At 51.1% G+C, this 14,424-nt stretch overlaps 1 protein-coding gene across 2 annotated transcripts in view; it reads left to right on the top strand.

Annotated features, from left to right (window-relative positions):
- The window catches only part of ALOXE3 (arachidonate lipoxygenase 3), a 24,900-nt gene that overhangs the window by 4,733 nt on the left and 5,743 nt on the right, over positions 1 to 14,424 (top strand). For both annotated transcript variants that reach the window (XM_014549906.1, XM_005878780.2), the window contains exons 6-14: positions 1,825 to 1,928; positions 2,488 to 2,660; positions 3,075 to 3,218; positions 3,308 to 3,511; positions 3,597 to 3,683; positions 4,216 to 4,385; positions 4,991 to 5,112; positions 10,063 to 10,163; positions 10,755 to 10,925. In XM_014549906.1, coding sequence (XP_014405392.1) covers positions 1,825 to 1,928; positions 2,488 to 2,660; positions 3,075 to 3,218; positions 3,308 to 3,511; positions 3,597 to 3,683; positions 4,216 to 4,385; positions 4,991 to 5,112; positions 10,063 to 10,163; positions 10,755 to 10,925 — 1,276 coding nt within the window. The remainder of the gene's footprint in view (positions 1 to 1,824; positions 1,929 to 2,487; positions 2,661 to 3,074; positions 3,219 to 3,307; positions 3,512 to 3,596; positions 3,684 to 4,215; positions 4,386 to 4,990; positions 5,113 to 10,062; positions 10,164 to 10,754; positions 10,926 to 14,424) is intronic.

Raw genomic sequence — 14,424 nt, 5'->3', positions numbered from 1 at the left:
GGAGGGGAAAGTGGGGGGGGGGTGGTTCTGGGCAAACCTGGGAAGGATTGGCAGGAGAGAGAGGCTCAGTGAGCCATTTGTGCAGTGGCTGCTCTAAGAGGCCCAGCGGAGGCCAGAGCAGTAAGCTGGCTCCTCATGTCTAGGCCTCTGAGTCAGAACGATGCTTTTGGAGAAGGACCGGCGGGGGGTGAGAAAGTGGGGTGGGGCTCCAGAAGGTCTGTGGGGGGTTGGGGCAGGCAGGCTGCACAGGCGGCTCGGGCTTCAGGGCTCAGGACAAGGGCCCTGGCAGGGGACCTCTGCCAGGGACCAGAGGGGCATTCAGGAAGGTAGAGGCACCTGAGTTGCTCCCCAAATGGCACAGGCGGCTCGGGCTTCAGGGCTCAGGACAAGGGCCCACTCAGAGGCCCTGGCAGGGGACCTCTGCCAGGGACCAGAGGCGCATTCGGGAAGGTAGAGGCACCTGAGTTGCTCCCCAAATGGATATGTGGGTCTAGGCAGGGGACGTCCCAGGAGACCACAGGACAGCTGGCATGGGGCTCAGAGAAGGCTTGTGGGAAGAGGGAGCTGGCCGTTGGCAGCTCAGCTGCTCATGGAGAGGAGGGGACAGTCGCGGGGCTTTGAGTGCGGGGTTACTGCAGGGCATTATGGAAATGCCTGTGGCAGGCCCTTGGAAAGAGGAAGGCCTTTTCTTTCTCCTTTATCGCCTCCTCCCACCCAGTTTTTCCCATCTCCTGGGCCCTGGTGGGCAGGCACTCAGCAAGTACATGTGGCAGGAGGAGTGAGTGGCTTTTGAAAACACAGGACATTGTCCTTGGGCTTATCAGGCCACTACTGCCCCTTGCCCCTCTGTCTTCAGTTATCCACACCAGCGTCCTTACAGAGCCTACCTTATTGACCAGTTGCCACAAACCTGCCTGATCTGTGTTGTGTTCCCTTCTTTGGGACTTGGCCCAGGTAGCGAGTGATTATTATGAACCGGGTATGTCAGGGCAATAAGAGCCAAGTCACAGCCCTGAGAGCCCATGGTACAATGGGGAATGATCTGAGTGAGTACATTGTATTCACAAGGCAGTGAAGGGAGTGATGAACGTTTGGGAAAGATACGGAAAAGCGTGTGTTTGGAGACAATCGGGTATGCTTCCTAAAGGGTGTTGCATCTAAAATGCACACAGAAGAACAGATGGGTTTGGTGCTCGGTGGAGATGTAGGAGATGGCTTTCTGGGAGAGGCATAGTTTAATGAAAGCCCTGGACAGGGGGGAAAGCAGACTTCATTTCAAGCACTCCCCCCACCCATTATAAAATAACATATGCTCATTGTAAAAAATATCCAAACAGTACAGACATCCACAAAGTGGAACGTGCACGCCCCTCAGGTTGCCAAGCCCACCTTTATCAGTCCTGTGCGCAAAATATAGTTTTGGTGGTGGTAGCTGCGTTGGCTTTCTCTAGTGCCCCTGGCAGGAGAAAAAACTGCACAGGTTGATAGAAACCGACCGGCGGGGCGTTTCCCAGCCTGCCTTCGCAGTTGGGGCTCTGTCCTGTAGGAAGAGGGGTGCCAGTGCATGTCTGCGACGAGATGGGAGCTTGCAGAAAGCAGGCCCAAAACACCAGTGAAGGCGACTTGCCTGCACCACGTGCGCCACCTTTGCATCCACATACGGAGTCACCCCTACAAAGCCTCAGCTGGCCATCAGGCGTTTCTTCCATGAGGATTGTTAGGCACCTCTGCTCTGGACATTGATCTTGTCAGTTCCCTCCAGACCTCTAGGCTGGGTCACAGGGCCCCTGGCAGCCCCAGACACCATCTCCCCTCCCGCCTCAGGTCCTTGGGCATGAAGCTTCGAGGGCTGCTGGACCGAAAGGGCTCCTGGAAGAAGCTGGATGACATGCGGAATATCTTCTGGTGCCACAAGACCTTCACTTCAGGTGTGCAGAGCCAAGCAGGAGCTGTCCCCCCTCCACCCTGTCCCATGCTCAGGCCCAAGTGCCCCTCCAGCGCTCAGAGGGACGGGGATTCCGTGGGTGGAGCTCTCGGTGTCACTGGAGGCAGTCTCACAGATTCCCCTCAGGAACCCACGCATCTCCACTCCTCTCGAGGGGACAAGAATGTGGGCGTGAGGATGGAGAGAGACTTTGCTTGCCCGGGAGAGGGTCGAGAGTAATTTAGGGAGTCCCGATCCTGACCAGGGGCCCTTGCCTCGCTTCCTCTACCCCCGCCACCAAGAGTTCTGGGCTTTGGGGCCAGACTTAGGTTCAAAGCCCGATTATGCCACTCAACTGAGCAACTCTCTCTCTCTCTCTCTCTCTCTCTCTCTCTCTCTCTGACTGTCAAGGCCCAGTGTTAAATGGAGATATAATTATGCCTATTTCATAGGGTTGCTGTCACGAAATCCCAAACCTTCGTGATGAGCAAAGGTCTGGGCAAGAGCAGGCTCTGGGGAAGCAGTTTCCAGACCAACCAGTTCCTCCCCCTCCTGCTCCCTAGAGTATGTCACGGAGCACTGGTGCGAGGACTCCTTCTTCGGGTACCAGTACCTGAACGGCGTCAATCCTGTCATGCTGCACTGCCTCTCCAGCTTGCCCAGCAAGCTGCCTGTCACCAATGACATGGTGGCCCCCTTGCTGGGCCCTGGCACCTGCCTGCAGACAGAGCTAGAGGTGGGTGAGTTGCCCCCAGGGACAAAGGATGGGTGTGAAGGGTAAGGAGGAGATGGCCAGGAACAATCATGGAGAACTAGGAGCTTCGCAGCCACGTCCTCGGGTCTCCTCCAGAAGGCTGAGGTGTTTGGTGATTTTGCTTTTCTTGGATACACCGAGGTCATCTGCATTAAAGTAGGAAGGAGCAGGTACGGGCAGAAGGGAGAGGATGCTGGCTTGTCCAAGCTGGGAAGCCAGGTGAAAGGTTGCAAAGAGAGGGACTCTGCTGGACCTCATTCTGGACATTCTGGGATGGGGGGGGGTACCCCACATTGACCATTGAGGCCAGAGGCGAGGGGGGAGTGGGCAGAGAACAGGGAGAAAGGCGGCGCGCGGGTGGGAAGTGTATTCTGAGGCTCCGTGCACCTTCCCCAGAGGGGGAACCTCTTCCTTGCCGACTACTGGATCCTGGCGGAGGCCCCGGTCCACTGCCTCAACGGCCGCCAGCAGTACGTGGCCGCCCCGCTCTGCCTGCTGTGGCTCAACCCGCAGGGGGCGCTAATGCCCTTGGCCATCCAGGTGAGCCCGGGGCAGGGCTTTTGGGGGTGGGGCCTCCCGGGGCACACGGGCAGGCTGGAGTCTCACCCCCTTATGGTTCCTGGACGCAGCTCAGCCAGACCCCCGGGCCGGACAGCCCCATCTTTCTCCCCACGGACTCCGACTGGGACTGGCTGCTGGCCAAGACGTGGGTGCGCAACTCCGAGTTCCTGGTGCACGAGAACAACACGCACTTCTTGTGCACGCACTTGCTGTGCGAGGCCTTCGCCATGGCCACGCTGCGTCAGCTGCCGCTCTGCCACCCCGTCTACAAGGTCGGTGCGACCCCCCGGCCGGGCCAGGGGGGGCGGGGCAGGCGGCCTCCTCCCCTCGGCTCCCGGGACCTCATTCTGTTCGCAGCTCCTGCTCCCCCACACGCGGTACACGCTGCAGGTGAACACCATCGCCCGCGCCACGCTGCTCAACCCGGAGGGCCTGGTGGACCAGGTGCGGCCCCCCGCCCCCCGCCCTCTCTGAGGCCCCGCCCCGGAAGACGCTTTGCCCGCCTACAAGCTCGTTGGGCGTCCAATCTCACTCCACGGTTCCTGCCAGCCCCTCCCCTCCAGTCTTCTACTTGCCCCGCCCACAAACCCGGTCTCCGCCCACCCATCCCACCCACGGCACCCCCCCCTCAGACCAAGTTCCAAATGCTCCTTGCGGTGGGTGGGGTACCCCACCCCCATCTAAGCACAGCCCCTCGCTGACCCTGCGCCGAGCCCTGCTCTCGTCTCCCTGCCTCCGTGGCAGCAGTTCATTCTTTTTTAGTTACTAAATACCTAAGGATGATCTCCTATGCACATAGTAGGGCCGCAACCTGCGCCGCCAATGTCGGGCCCCTCATGGGGGTTTTGATCCGTGGTCTTGGGCTGCTTGATTAACTGAAAAATCCCCTCTGCGGCGTCACTAGCCACGTCTGTCCCCAGGCCCTGGGGGAGGGGGAGGGGGAGGGCCCGGGAGCTGAGCTGTGATGTGTCCTCAGGTCACCTCCATCGGAAGGCAAGGCCTCCTCTACCTCATGAGCACGGGCCTGGCCCACTTCACCTACACCAATTTCTGCTTTCCGGACAGCCTGCGGGCCCGCGGGGTTTTGGCTATCCCCAACTACCATTACCGGGATGACGGCCTGAAGATCTGGGCCGCCATTGAGAGGTGTGGGCCTGGGACCCTGAAGCCAGTCTGGCCCCTCGGGGCCTCCTGGTCCAGGGGCAGTGTGGGTCTCTACGTTCATGCAGGCTGGGGCGCTGGGTGCGGGGACTTCCAGGTGTTCTCAGGCCCAAGCATGGGGCACTCCGAGGGTGAGAGTTGGGGTTGGGGTCCCCTATGAAATGGCTGATAGCTTTGGGCTGGGGAGAGGTTGGGCTGTGTATGAACACAGTGGAGGAAGGGAAGGACCGGGTGTCCAGAGAAGGTGAGACAGCGAGGTGTAGGCTGGGGCCTCCTGTCTGTTGGGTGCTGAGTGGGGAGGGGATGCAGCATAAGCCTGGCTCTCCTCTGTGTACCGCCCCCCCCCCCAGCCCTCTGTGCAGGAAGGAGGCCCAGAGCAGCCGTGACTCAGGAGTGGAGGGCTAGACGTGTGGGAAGCCTGGGCACTCGGGTTCCAACTGCATCTGGCCGGAGGCGGGGACTCCACTGAACCCCCACGGGCTCTCAGTGGACTCTGACCAGCTGGCTCCCCCCTCAGCACTGGACCTTGGTTTTCTGGTCAGGCCTGAGCCCAAGGTCACTGCCATGGCATGGGCATCTTTTTCCTGCAGCTTTGTCTCAGAAATTGTGGGCTACTACTATCCCAGTGACGCGTCTGTGCAGCAGGATTCGGAACTGCAGGCCTGGGTCGGCGAGATTTTTGCTTGGGCGTTCCTGAGCCGGGAAAGCTCAGGTATGCCTTCTCCATTCCCCCCCCCCACACACACAGGCTCCCAGTGACCCAGTGCTCCCCCGGCCCACCATAACCAGTTCCTATTTACTGATCAACTGTTGAAGTGCACCTACTAGCCCCACTGAACAGATGAGGAATAGGCACAGAGAAGGTTATACAATAAGTGGCAGGAGCAGGACCCAGAGCCAGCTCCTCTGGTCTGCAAAGCCCTTGCTTTCAACTACTACCCTGTGCCCATCTGGTCCCTTCTAGACCTTTCCATGAGCCTGAGCCCACCCATTCACTTCTCTTTGCTGAGCTGTATGGATGTGTGACATCATGTAGGGGGAGTAATCTTTGGCTTCAAACACAAAGGATTCTGGAACCTTCTCTCATAATCTCTTATGACTGTGCTGCCAGGTGGCCCCTCCAGCCCTCAACCTCTCTCACTTCCTTTGGCTTCAAAGAGTGAGTTGGTCCTGCTGCTGCCTAATTCCCCCTTTTTTACTCCAGTTACCTAACCCTAACTCCTCCCTCTCTTCTGACACTGGAGGCCTCTGAGACCCCCGCCCCCTCCCCCTCCGTAGACCTCCGCTTCACCTCAGCACCAAGCAGGTGCCTAGCACACCCTCCCTTCCTTAGTCTTCCCTTAGCTCCTGGGAGAACATGTCCATCTGAACCTCCCGCTTCTTCCCAGGTCCCTGCTGTTGGCTTATCCTGGATCTCTGCCTCCTCTCTACCCCTCCCTCTTGAAGGATCTTGTCTCCTGTTTCTCCTCTGTAGCTGATTCCAGGCTCGGAAATCCCCCACTCCGCATTTCCTGAAGGACTTTCCTTGTTGGCTCTTTCATTGTCCCTCTTGAGACCCAAACATGAAATGACGTCATTCCAAAGGATTTCTGGCCTCACCCGGGTTATATGCCCCATTGTGACTCTTCAAAGCCTGTTTCCCTGGTGCCGCTGTATTATGGTCTGTACGTCAGCATTGGAAAGTGTAGAGGAGCCTTCCATATCTGGGTGTAGTGCAGGGGTCCTCAAACTACGGCCCGCAGGCCACATGCAAATACAAATATTGTATTTGTTCCCGTTTTGTTTTTTTACTTCAAAATAAGATATGTGCAGTGTGCATAGGAATTTGTTCATAGTTTTTTTTAAAACTATAGTCCGGCCCTCCAACGGTCTGAGGGACAGTGAACTGGCCCCCTGTTTAAAAAGTTTGAGGACCCCTGGTGTAGTGGAAGAGAAGGCAAAGCTCAAAGTGGCACAAATGTCCATCTTCCAGTGCCCCCAGCCCTGGCCTGAGTGGGGAAGACTCTCACCGCACAGGACGTCTCCTCTCAGCAGGGATGTGGCTTTCAGCTGACTTAGAACTTCCAGTGGCCGCCCGAAGAGGTTCCTGTGTGTGTGTGTGTGTGTGTGTGTGTGTGTGTGTGTGTACCCAGGGAGGAGGAATGGTCTCACATCACCCACAAATAGAATGAGCAGCTCTTGCAGCTTCAAGGCTTTAAAAAAATCCTCCTGAAGGTACGTTTTTATTGATTTGAGAGAGAGAGAGAGAGAGAGAAACAACTGTGTGAGAGAGAAAGATCCTGAAACCCCCAGTAACCTAGGTATGTGCCCTGACTGGTAATCAAACCCACAACCTTTTGGTGTATGGAATGATGCTCCAACCATCCGAGCCACCCAGCCAGGGCCTGAGGCTTTTTAAAAACACAACATTTTAAACATATAGAAAAGTAGAGAGTATAATGTAATGAACACCCATTTACTCACCACCCAGATTCAGCAATTCTTAACATCTTTGCTATATTTGATTACTCTGTTGCTTTGTTTATTGGCAAAATCTTTTAGAGCAAATACATATCTTTCATATTTCACCCCAATCAAGAAGCCTCTAAAAATGATGTTTTTCTACACAACTACAATGCTGTCATCTCACTAACAAAATTGATAGTAATCTCCAGTCTCACCCTTTTCTCTAGTCCATATTCAAATTTCCTCACTTGTCCCATTTCCCCTCATTTGATCCTGTTGATTCTGGAGCCAGTCAAGGACCCCATGTACATTTGTTTTGACTCTAAAGTGTCTTAATTTAGGACCGCACTCCCCTCCTTTTTAATAAAATCACAGGGCATCTGACAAAGACTATTGAAAAAGCCAGAAGCAGTTTTGCACAATGTCTCACCTTCTGAATTTATCTAGTTGCTGCCTCATGCTGTCATTCAGCTGGTTCCTCTATCCCCTGTAATAACTAAAGGCTAAATATTTTTTGGCAAGAATATTTCTCAGGTGATGCTGTGGTCTCCTCGTTGCATCATCTTGGGAGGCACATCATGTCAGGCTGTCTCACCATTAGTGATGCCTAGAGTGAGTTCTTTTTTTTTTTTAGAGTGAGTTCTGAGTAAAGGTAGTGACAGCCAGATTGCCTTGGGATCTTTTCAAGGGCGACGCCTCCCCGAGCTTTGCCAGCCTGCTGTCAATCCGGGGCAGTCCTGGTTCGGATTGCTCCTCTTCCGGAAGGCAGTTTCCCTTTGGGATCATCTAATTCCTAGTTAAGACCCAGAGGGGGATATAATTACTGTTAGCTCAACTCTCCTCTCTTACTTTATTAATCTCTCTGATTTAATACATCAGAACATTCTTCAGACTGAACAAACAGCTTTCCTGACAAACTTATTCTAGATTCATATGTTTTAAGGTAAAGGCTCATTCATTAACCTCCGGCAGTATGCCTTTTGTTCCATAGTTCAAGGGGGGAAAATAAACAGTATGAGCTGCAGAAAAATTCCCATAGATGATCTGACGGCTTTATTTTTAGTTTTTAACAGCTTTAATTTTTTTTATTTTCAGCCCTCAAGGTTAGACTATCAACCAGGAACTGAACATTCAGAAAATTGAAAAATTCCCATAGATGATCTGACGGCTTTATTTTTATTTTTTTTAACAGCTTTATTTTTTTTTTATTTTCAGCCCTCAAGGTTAGACTAACAACCAGGAACTGAACATTCAGAAAATGCCCACACACTCGCAGGCAGATACCCAGGCCTCCCTCCAACCTCTCTGTCTGCTCGGTTGCATTAGTCTCTCTCCAGTCACCCTGACTCCAAACCTCGGATCCAGCTTTGACTCATGTTCCCCTCTGCCTTCCTCTTCACCTAAGTCCGGTTGGGTAGCTAACCCTATTGTCCCCATCATTTCCCACTGTCACCACCCTCGTCCCAATCCTCACATTGTGCCTGCATTGTGGCAGCTGCTTCTCAACCAGACCCACCTCTCCCAGCCTTCTGATGCTTGCCCGCCAAGCCTGTGGGCGCCGCCCCGGTAATCCTCTCAAATAGCGCCCAGAAACCACCTGGCCCGGCCACTGCTGCAGCCCCACCCCCATAACCCTTCACCTTGCTTGCACCCCATTCCTTTCCACTCTGGCTTCTTAGCCTCTCATGTATTCACTTCATTCAACCAGTCATTACTGGGCTGCTAATAGGCGTTAACTATTGTTCTAGGTGCTGGGGTTTAGCAGTGAACGTGACAGACAAAAGCCCCAGCCTTCATGGAGCTTAACATTCTTGTGGGGAGACACAGATAACAAAAAATTATGTTAGGTGGTTACGAATGGTAAGAAGAATGAAACAGCATCCGAAGTCACTAGTGTGTCGAGGTGGGGGGATAATTTTAGATAGGTGGTCAGGGAAGGCTTCCCCGAGGAGGTGATGTTTGAGTAGGGGATGTGAGGAAGTGAGAGAGCTGGTTCTGTGGATAGCTGGGGTAAGAGTGTGCAGGCAGAGGTGGGGGGACAAGGCCCTAAGGTGGGAGCATGCTGGGAGTTTTGAGGAATATAAGGAAGGCCTGCATGGCTGGAGTAGAGTAAGTGAGAGGGAGAAAAGTTGGAAAGGAACTGAAGTCCGAGAACAAGCCAGAGCCAGATCAAGTAAGATCATGGTGAGGTAAGTGAGATGGGAAGCCCGTAGAGGGTTTTGGCCAGTAGTGACATAACTGAATTTAGGATTCTAAAGGATCACTTACTCTAGCTGTTGGGGTAATGGTAGAAGCAGGTAGATTCATCCAGGAGTGAGAGGATGGATAGTGGGTAGTGGTGGAGACAAGGTGGTGAGACAATTGGCTTCTGGAAGTGTTACTGATATGTGTGGGGCGAGATAAAAAGAGTCAGTGTACAGGACAAAGAGTATCCACATGGGATGACTGTGGGAAGCACAGGTTTGGGGAGTGTGTAGGGTAGGGAGTCAAGAATTAGGTTGTACAGATGGGAAGTTTGAGTCTAGAGTTCAGGGGCCAGGGAGAGCCAGCCAGAGATGTGAACTTAGGAGTTGTCAGCCCGGGGGAGGTGGTTAAACCAAGGACTTGGATAAGACCAGTGACGTACAGAGAAGAGGGCCAAGGGCTGAAATGCTTCCTCTGTCATCTTCTTTCTATTCAAAGCTCACCCACTCACTCAGGGAGGCCTCTTCCCCAATGATGTGCCCCTGTGCCTTGCCTGCCTGCCCTCTCTTCAAAGAGCCAAGCCCTGGCCTGAGAGCTTCCTTCCGCTTCCATCTCTGTGAGCTAATTGGTAGCACATTCTAAGCCCAGTGGCAGATGACCGGCTACTGGGTGCTTGCTTGGACAAATCTTAGTGAACTGGGTAGAATTAAATCATTAAATGCTAATATAGGCTGCAGACAGAGATGCCTTGATGGTCTGCTTGAACCTGGCTCTTCCGCTGTGAGCTCTGCTGACTGGGCAATTTCTGATCTGACCCCAGTTCCCAGCTCCTATCCTGACCCCCTTCAGAGACCACAAACCTTGGTGATGACCATCCCTAACCTCAGCCTAACCCTAACTCTAGTCTAAAGACCGTGGTGGCCAGATGTTCAGCCCTCCCTTTCTTACTCTCCCCCTGTGCTGAGCCCCAGCCCCGAGCTGCCCCTAGGAATCCAGTCCCCTCCACACTCTCTTCCCTTCCTCCCATACCCAGGCTTCCCATGCCAGCTGCGCACCCCACAGGAGCTGCTGAAGTTCCTCACATCAATCATCTTCAACTGTTCCGCCCAGCACGCTGCTGTCAACAGTGGGCAGGTGAGGCTGCAGAGGCCGGGCCAGTGGGCAGTTTGGCCAGGGAAGGTTAGGCTCAGCAATGCAGCTGAGGCCAGAGTTCCCGATGAGAGCCTGGGTGGGATGGGTTTATCACTAGGGATGGGATTGGAGTGGTGACTGGGTGGAGTGAAGGGCTGGTGTTGGGTGATGACTGGGGTGGAGTTGGGTCCAAGGCTATAATGTTGACTTGAGTTGGTGTTGCATAGGGAGTAGAACTTATGGACTTCTGTCATGGTTAGGATGCAGTCAAGTGGAGTTTCAGGTTGCTGTGTTTGGCATGCTAGCCCCAGGCCCATTTCTAGGGTTACCTCCTCTCTGAGTCCTCCTTGTTCCTTGGTGATTCACCCCACCCAGTCCTGGAACATTGGGTGGGGAGTAATAAGGGTTGAGGCAGGCTCCTGCCTCACTTCTGGAACTTTCTGTCCTACACCACTCCCTCGCCTCCCTTTCCACAATCCCCTCATTTCCCAAATGCAAGACCTGGGATGGTAGGGGGCAGGAGCAGGAATTATGATAAAGGAGCTGGTCCTCTCCCTCTGGCCAGTTGACTCAACTGGGGCGGGGTCTCCACAGCATGACTTTGGGGCCTGGATGCCCAATGCTCCATCATCCATGAGGCAGCCTCCACCACAGACCAAGGGGACGACCACCCTGAAGAGTTACCTGGAGACCCTCCCAGAAGTGAACATCACCTGTAACAACCTTCTCCTCTTCTGGTTGGTCAGCCAAGAGCCCAAGGACCAGGTTTGTGTGTGTGTGGGGGGGTGTTTTTCGGTGGTGGATAGAGGTTTGCAGGGCCTGGGCAGTGGAGGTGATGGTAGCTGTCCCAGGGGGACTTGGGGAATGACTGCTGGCATTTATGTCCACTACTGAACTGCCCTGGGTTCTTTAGTTTCTTCAGAAAATTATACTTGATCCCAAGAGACATATATTGAAGCAAATATCTGTTAGTGGCTGGGATACAACGTCCATCCAATTCACCAGTTTACCAGACCACCCATCCATCCAACCATTTGTTCTCCCATCCATCAGCCATTCATCTATCAACCACTCATCCATTCATCAAACATTCAACAGACATTTTTTGAATACCTCCCATGTGTCAACACAGTGTTGGGCACCAGGCATATAAAGATGAGTCAGACCTGCCTACAGGAATCCTACTGTCTAGCTGAAGAGATACACAGATAAATGAAAAAGGGTACCACAGTGTTGTAGGAATTATTTAGGTATAATTCCTCCATTTGAACATGTACTTCTTGAGTGCCTGCAATGTGCCAGACACTGATGGGCAGATGTGAGCCCTGTCCTCATGAGCTTGCTATAGTTAATGGTAGAGGTGAAGACAGGGCCCTGTGGAACCTGACTGAGTCTGGGTGAACCCAGGGAAGCTTCTCGGAGGAAGGGACATCTAAGCTGAAATCTGTGAGACAAGCAGGAATTTGGCAGACAAAGCAGGGGCAGGGTTAATTTCTAGGCAGAGGGAAGGATGAGACCAAGTGACATGAAGGGAAGCGAAGGCAAGAGTTCATTGGCGTGTCTTGAGGATCCTAAAAGGTACAGTGTAGGCACAGTATTCATTCAGAATACAGTGGGGTGATACTGAGGAGACTTAAGACTGGGGCGACATGGCTAAATCTGTGTTTTAGCAAGAGTGCTTCTGTGGCTGTGTAGATAGATGGGAAGGGCTATTTTGGAGGCAGGAATGACAGGGAGGAGGCTGTTACTTAGGCTAGGTTTTATGTAGGGGAGCAGCCCTTTAATCACCAATTACCATAATCTTCATTTACTCATTATCAGTCATGCCTCTGCCCTCCTGGCATTGTTCACAAATTCTCTGACATTACAAGAATACCCCCATTTATCATGCTGGACTCCATTTGGTGTAGCTATTTTATCTCCTTAACAAGTTTTAACTTAACCATCTTATAGCCTTGGGATGCCAGAAACTCATGCCTGGATCCTGATCTGTTCTGGTCCCATCTCCCAAGGATTCCTAGATGTTCATTTCTGTCAATTTAAAGGAAAAACTCTCTCTTGTTTTTTGTCTACTCACAGAATAGTCTATTACTACTCTCAGTCTCTCACTCAATGCTTCTGGCCACCAAATGCATGGGGATTGTTCCCACACCACGCAATTCTCAGACTCTAGCTATATGTCCTGTAATTTAGCTCAGTTCTGACACTACCTGGAGATAGTGTCAGATCCCTTAGGTTAAGGGCTCAGACCCACAAGACTGCCCTGCCCCCCCTTCAGGTGCCAATTGCCGAGCAAAAGTCCAGGTTGTCAGCTGTGTTTCTGACCAAACAACTATCAATCAGAGGTTTCTACAACCCCTTCCTCAGGTTCATTGATTTGCTGGAGCAGCTCACAGAACTCAGGAAAACAGTTTACTAGATTACTGGTTTCTTATAAGAGGTTGCAACTCAGGAGCTACCAGATGGAAGAAATGCGCAGGGCAAGGTGTGTGGGAGGGGTGCAGAGCTTTAATGCTCTCTGGGTATGCCACCCTCTCAGCATCTCCACACTTCCCCAACCTGGAGGCTCTCCAAACCTACATTTTAGGGATTTTGATGAAGGCTTTGTGACACAGGAATAATTGATTAAATTATTAGTCATTGGGGACTCATTTAACCACCAGCTCCTCTCCCCTCCCCAGAGGTTCAGAGGTGGGACTAAAAGTTTTAAGTCTCTAATCAGTTGGTTGATTCCCATGATATCCCATCCTTAGGGGCTTTCCAGAACTCACCTCATTAACATAAACCGAGGAATGGTTGAAAAGGGCTTATTTTGAATAACAAAAGACACCTTAGCACTCTATCATGAAATTATAAGGGTTTTAGAAGCTCTGTGCCAGGAATGGGAGGAAGGCTAAATATATATTTCTTTTTTTAAAAAAATGATTTTATTGATTTTAGAGAGAGAGACAGAGGGAGTGGGAGAAACATCGATGCAAGAGAGAAACATGAATCAGCTGCCTCCTGCGCGACAGCTTGGCCAGGAATCTAACTGGTAACCTTTTGGTTCATGAGATGATACTCAACCAACTGAGCCACTCCAGCCAGGCAAAATCATATTTCTTATAAATTACAATATCACAGCGGAGAGGGATGAGTAGGTAAGAGGATGAGGGTGAAGGATTCCCTCCCCATGAAACAATGGGAAGTTTAACCTGGACAATTATAACAGCCACCACAATAATAGCAGCTAACCCTTCTTGAGGATCTGTCATATCTTAGTCATTAAATTAGATACCATATGTCCACCATTTTAATATACAAAATAAATGAGTAGCTATATTTAAAATGCTTAATACAGTGCCTAGTATATAACTGTTCAGGAAATGGTAGTTTCATTTTATTTTTTATTTTTTTTAAATATATTTTTACTGATTTCAGAGAGGTAGGGAGAGGGCTAGAGAGACAGAAACATCAATGATGAGAGAAAAGTCATTGACTGGCTGCCTCCAGCACACCCCTCACTGGGGATCGAGCCCGAAACCTGGGCATATGCCTTGACCGGGAATTGAACCGTGACCTCCTGGTTTATAGGTCGACGCTCAACCACTGAGCCACGCTGGCCGGGCAGTAGTTCCATTTTACAGGGGAGAAAATGGAGATTTAGAGGCACTAAGCAATTAGTCCAAGGTCACACAGCTAGTGAAAGGGCTTTGAACCCAGTCTCCCGTACTTCTGTGTTCTGCTTTTTAAACAGCTATAGTTTTAGAAATCAGATGTCAATTTAGTAAATAAGACATAAAATTGATTCTCTGAAAGGACCAATAAAAGCAAGAAAGCAGAAACAATTCTAATGAAGACAAAAAAGAAAGAATATAAATGTACAACATTAAGAATGGGAAAGGCATACAACCACAAATACAGAGAAGACTGAAGAAATTAGAAAAAAATTCTAATTACAGTTTTATGCAAATAATGTGGAAATCTAGATGAAATAAATGATTTTCTAGGAAAACATAAACAAAACTTAACCCCAGAAAACTATACATAAATGGAAAAGGTTGTAAAAGATCTGAACCCCATCCTTGCAAAGCGAGATTCTAATAAACCTTCAAAAAACAAGTAATTCCTAAATTATTCAAACTGCTTGAAGGTATAGAAAAAGTTTAAAGTTATAGAAAAAGTTGAAAGTTTCCAAAATTACTTTACTGGGTTTTGTTTTACTGGGGACCCTGATACAAGCAATTAGCAAATGTAGTGTTCTTTTTTTTTAAAATTAAATCTT

This window comes from Myotis brandtii, unplaced genomic scaffold, assembly GCF_000412655.1.
Source record: "Myotis brandtii unplaced genomic scaffold, ASM41265v1 scaffold573, whole genome shotgun sequence".
Classification (NCBI taxonomy): Eukaryota; Metazoa; Chordata; class Mammalia; order Chiroptera; family Vespertilionidae; genus Myotis; species Myotis brandtii.
The sequence above is the reverse complement of the archived record's forward strand: the minus strand, read 5'-3'. Positions and strand labels throughout refer to the sequence as shown.